Source organism: Frankliniella occidentalis, unplaced genomic scaffold (genome assembly GCF_000697945.3).
Source record: "Frankliniella occidentalis isolate FOCC.00 unplaced genomic scaffold, Focc_3.1 Scaffold287, whole genome shotgun sequence".
Lineage (NCBI taxonomy): Eukaryota > Metazoa > Arthropoda > Insecta > Thysanoptera > Thripidae > Frankliniella > Frankliniella occidentalis.
In genome coordinates, this window is record NW_026267413.1 from 233,290 (window position 1) to 238,180 (window position 4,891).

The 4,891-nt window shown below is 45.4% G+C and overlaps 1 protein-coding gene and 1 long non-coding RNA gene across 2 annotated transcripts in view; one reads left to right on the forward strand and one right to left on the reverse strand.

Moving 5' to 3' along the window:
- Nucleotides 1-2,278: 2,278 nt before the first annotated feature.
- LOC127750919 (uncharacterized) lies at nt 2,279-4,122 on the forward strand. Its single transcript, XR_008011896.1, has 2 exons — nt 2,279-2,417; nt 3,783-4,122. It is a non-coding gene; the product is annotated as an uncharacterized LOC127750919 (long non-coding RNA).
- Nucleotides 4,123-4,671: 549 nt separating this feature from the next.
- The window catches only part of LOC127750916 (protein FAM133B-like), a 7,192-nt gene continuing 6,972 nt past the window's right edge, over nt 4,672-4,891 (reverse strand). The window contains exon 5 of the mRNA XM_052273601.1: nt 4,672-4,715. Within this exon, the coding sequence (XP_052129561.1) occupies nt 4,672-4,715 (44 nt within the window). The remainder of the gene's footprint in view (nt 4,716-4,891) is intronic.

Below are 4,891 nucleotides of genomic sequence, written 5' to 3' on the forward strand. Positions count from 1 at the left end.
TGGAAAACCCGACCGGGCCCCAGCCAAAGAAGGTATCTTTTGGGGCCCTTGAAGGCAAAAAGGTGTCTTTTGGGGCCCTTTGACTGCAAAAAGGGTATCTTTTGGGGCCCCTCGGAGCAGTTTCCCGACTGGGCCCCTCGACCCCCAGTCCGTGGCTGTCTCAGCCTGCGAACTGCGGATGCAACAGTAGACTCTGCGCCGCCCCGCCGCCTCTCCCTCTCCCCCGCGCATCAGCAGCAGAGATGCAGCCAGTGGTGAACTGGCCGGTTCCGTTTCCGCCGCCCCGCTTATTGCCCTTATTGGCCTTATTCGTAGCTCAGGTGGAGGGGGAGATCGGGCGACGAATCACAGTTCTCCTTGTTATTCGTGCTGTTCTTCTTTCCCATCTGTGGAATAGCTTATTAGTACTGCTCTGAAGGCCAGAGGTACCCACTTGCACCTGCATCTACGCGTTGTTCCTTAGGTCCCGTCTCCAGCCTCCCTGATCTGGGGCAGACGTCAACGGCACGTCGTTGCTGTTAATGCTGGCTCGGACGGCGCGGTCCTGCGCCCCCCCGTCGACCAGGTGCCCAGCTAGGACCCGCTGCGTGTTGGCCTGGACACGCGGTAAAAGACATAGTCAGAGCAGAGCTCATAATCGGGTACCCAAACGAACCCGATATGTTTTTGAGAGCATCTTGGGTCCATTTGGATTCCAGATGAAAAACTTTGTGTAGACGTAAACAAGTTTAAAGGGATAGGGTATTCCGCTGCAAGCCAACCGGAGCCGAAAGAAGAAAAGCATGACTGCTGCAACTGAACTGTTTCCCCCTGCGCGCTCATTGGCTGACCGGCACACCGACGCCATCGTTCAGGAGGAAACAGATCGGGCAGTAGTGCTTTTCGCTTAAAATGACCATTGTTTCAGGAGAAGGAAGGCATCTTTCTTTTGCAGCTTTCACTTTTTTTACTGAGGGGTACAAAGCTTTGGACTGAGAGCATTTTAACTTCGCTCCCAGACGCAGCGTTTGGTAGCCATTCCTAGAAAGATTTAATTCTATCATTAGCGATAAAGCCTCATCTTCGCTATAGGGCGAGACCTCCCCCTTCCCCGCTTGCTTTAGAATGTTCGAGATTTTGGATGCCCTCCGAGGGCTGGTGAGCATGATCTGTGTGACAAGCTTCGCAGCATCTTCCCTTTTCTCTTCTCGCGCATTCATAGCGGCTGCTAATGCAAGCTTTTCCGTGTAATTATTCGCTCGAAGTTCTTCCACATTTTGCCGCTGCGACCTTTCAGAAAGCTCTTTGAACGGCAAAGGGGGTCGCCCTCCTTCATTCGTGCACTGCAATAGAAAATTAGAAAATTTTCCTGAAATTTTGCGGAATATTCTCGAGGGGTTCTTCACCATAAATATAAGCGTACACCAATTGTTCAATTGTTGGTCCGATTTGTCTATGAGTATACTTTATAAAATAGGTTCTGGCCAGGTTTTTACGAATTGGCCCCACTGTGTGCCGCAGGCCCCCCGCCGGACGCCTCAAATATGCAAAGTGATTTACCGGTCACATTATTTATTTGATTATGCACTTCCACAAATCGCGAGACTGAAATGGTCGGGCCGAAGGCCCGACCATCGCCGCCGGCAGGCCAAGCAGGCCCGGCCCCTGACGAACGGAGTCGCCGGTGCAGCGAAGTGGAGCTGGCAACTCCATTTGGCGGAAGGGCGGGCCTGCTTGTTTCGATGTGAACTAGAACTCTGCTGTTTCCTGTGGGAAAAACAAATCTATTCTACATATACAACCACAGGGTAAATAAGAACGGCCGCCGTAGTGTTGCAATACAGGTTCTCAAGATTTTGATTGGCGATTGGATGAGGACTGGACTACGTATCATGAGAGAAAATTCAGGAAATAGTTATTCAAGGAAATGATCAAGAAACTTCGTAATTAGCTAATTTATTTATTCATTGTTGCAGTGCTGCAAAGAGAAAAAGAAAGGTATTAGAGTTCTCATTTGTAGTTAAATGCGACATCCCAGTCTCAGCAATCAATTAATCGTACATCAACTTGATCTTAAAGTGAAAATGAAAGTATTTGTATACTTTTACTTTTAAAATCTGATGATTAATAGGCTAATAAGTTAGCTTACAGTTAATTTGTTCAGATAAATTATTCTAGGATATGTTCAAAATTTACTGTTACATTTTTACTGTTATCTGGGGAATTATATGATTGATTCTTAAAGACTGGGCATTAACTATCCAACAGCTAATCATTCTTTACGTACCTTCTAGTATGGCCTGAGCCACGATCTCTATTTGATCTCGCACTTCTGGCCAGCTGTAGGCCGCAATGCTCCACAGAATTAGGACAACTGCCGCCACAACTTGTCTCCATAAGCTTGGTCTGCTTTGTTCTGGGATCCTAAGATAAAAGAGGTATGTCATTATCGGGGCAGACTGCTACTGAAATAGACCATTTCCACCGGAAGCAGAAGAACACAAGCAATCAAAAACTACCGGAAACAGTATTCAATTTTGACTATCCAAAGAGTGAGAAGAGATTGACGGAAAGAGCTCTTTAAAGTATATGTGTTTCTAGTTCTTTTTGATTCCTTTGATTTTTCTTCCTCTCTCGGTGGAATGGTCTATTAGGACCAGAAAACTTGGTCATAATACATCTGCTACACTTTGTTGTAGTACGAATAAGCTTTTGGAAATGAAAGAGAGGAGTGACAACGCAGATTCTGGTCTGCCATACCCGGTAGAAAAATCTTACAAACTGCTAACACAGTGTGTTGCTGCTTTGCACAGAAGATCTTTCTAACAAAGTGACCAGGAGCCATGGGCCACGAGCCATAATCCTCAGGCCGTCCTTCCTAAAACCGCCCAAATTCACGTAGTTTTTAACGCGAATATCAAAAGTAAATTAGCCAACTGCAAGTGCGAATGCGTAAGGACAAAAGGTCCCGCGGGGCAGAGCTGTGGGCATGGCATGGCACTGGCACATGGCTCACGGCCCCCGCTTATTGTGGGGGCACCTCCAGTATTATGCGTTATTTGCCTATTATATTTAAAAAAACACGTCATTTTTCTAAAACAGCAAATGTTTATGTGACATAATTGGCATTGTTCGATTCATTGGTTAACTCCATAAAGCCGCCGTTCAATCTTTGCCTGCTGTCACCATGGCTGTCACTATCAGTTCTTTAAAATTTTGAATGAAATAATGTAGTTTGACTTACTGTTGCCGCTGGCGCTGGCGCCGGGCGGGAATTTTATTGGATTTGTTCTTTCGGCCCATGTTTAATTTAAGTCTTTCTCTTTCTTATCTTTCTCTTCAAACCAAACTGAAAAAACCTCCCACCGTCACGCACAAAGAACACGCGTTAGCGAGGTGGGCGAGAGTGCGGTAGGTCAAGAGTTAGATAAGGATGAGGTAGCAGACTCCAGCATGGATCTCCTGGCACTAGGCCAGGGTTTATAGACCGGTGAGACCAGTCCCAATAAACACAGAAAAGTCACAAGCACGTCCTAAGGTCAAAATTTCGGGCAAAAACGCGTCTTTTTGGCGTCATTTTCACGTCAATGTTGGGTCAATGACCTTTTTGTGATGCTTTAGTGGGGGAAGGATCTTCGCCTCCTTCCTTTCAACATAGTTGTAGCAGGAGTGGCAATGCATAAATAGCTTACTATTGTCTCTTAAAGAATGAAAACTTTTATCAAATAGAACAAAAGTGGTTATACCAAGGTGCGAAATATTGCTTTTGGTAGGATGTCTTATGTTTTTATTTGCTGTTCCAGGGTTGTCACCTTGCGATGGCGACTGTTTTTGTTGACTGTTGACAGTTGACTGTCTCGTGTCGTCCGTCTATCAAGCCCGATATCGCCTGCTTGCCAAGCTCCCAGCCTGAAAGCTTCTGCCTTTTCTGTTGGTGGACTCTTTCCTTATCAGCTGCAAATACCTAGCTATATGTACGCCAGACCACGTCTCGCGTAACAGGCTTCGCGATATCTCACGAAACACTGTTACGCTGCGACGCGCCTGGTGCACATATAGCTAGGCCTGCGGCGCTGACACCCGAGACGGGGTAATAGGAGTGTATATACAATTTTTCGAAATGAAGTCTTTTTAACGATTTAATCGACCATTTGATCATTTTCACCTCATTTTTGTCAAGAAATGCCCCCTAGCGCCTAAACGGTACAAGATAGAGCCAAACGGACGAAATTTTCGATCATAGGGCTCTACTTTGACGGTTTACCCCTTAGAAAACCATAAAAAAATATTTGATAAAAATACATTTTGCGACCTGTAGTTTTTGATTTTTTTCAAAGCCAATTTTTGAGCTAAAATGCTTATCTTCGAACTCGATCTGTCTTTTTATGACACAAAACGACCCTGAAAATTTCAGGTCGCTAGCTCAATTTGTTCTCGAGTTATCGTGCGGACAGACAGACAAACAAACAAACAGACAGACAGACAGACAGACAAACAGAATCAAACTTTTCCGGTCAGTGGAGTAATGGGCTTCGCTAATCGCTCAGCCAAAAATGGCACGTTACTCCTGCTTTGAGAAATTTCTATTGGTGTAAGTAAATTTACGTTTAAATACCCTTGGTAACCCTTGGTGCAGCATTCTAACCTGACTTTCTTGTCCACAGGACGACTACCTTATCTGACACATTATATTTAATAGTAGGGCTGCAATGGTTTCTTCCTCTTCACTTCATCCCCTGGTAAGAAGTAGTGTACCTGAAATCTTTTAATGCCTTCCCTTTACTAGTCCCAGCGAAAAGTCTGCCTTTTCCTCTCCCCCTCTCGCCTACACTACTATGCTGTCCGTGCTTTGAAAAGGGGACGAATATATGTTTTGTAACCTGTGTCTTCTTTTTTTTTCGCAGGTTGTGTT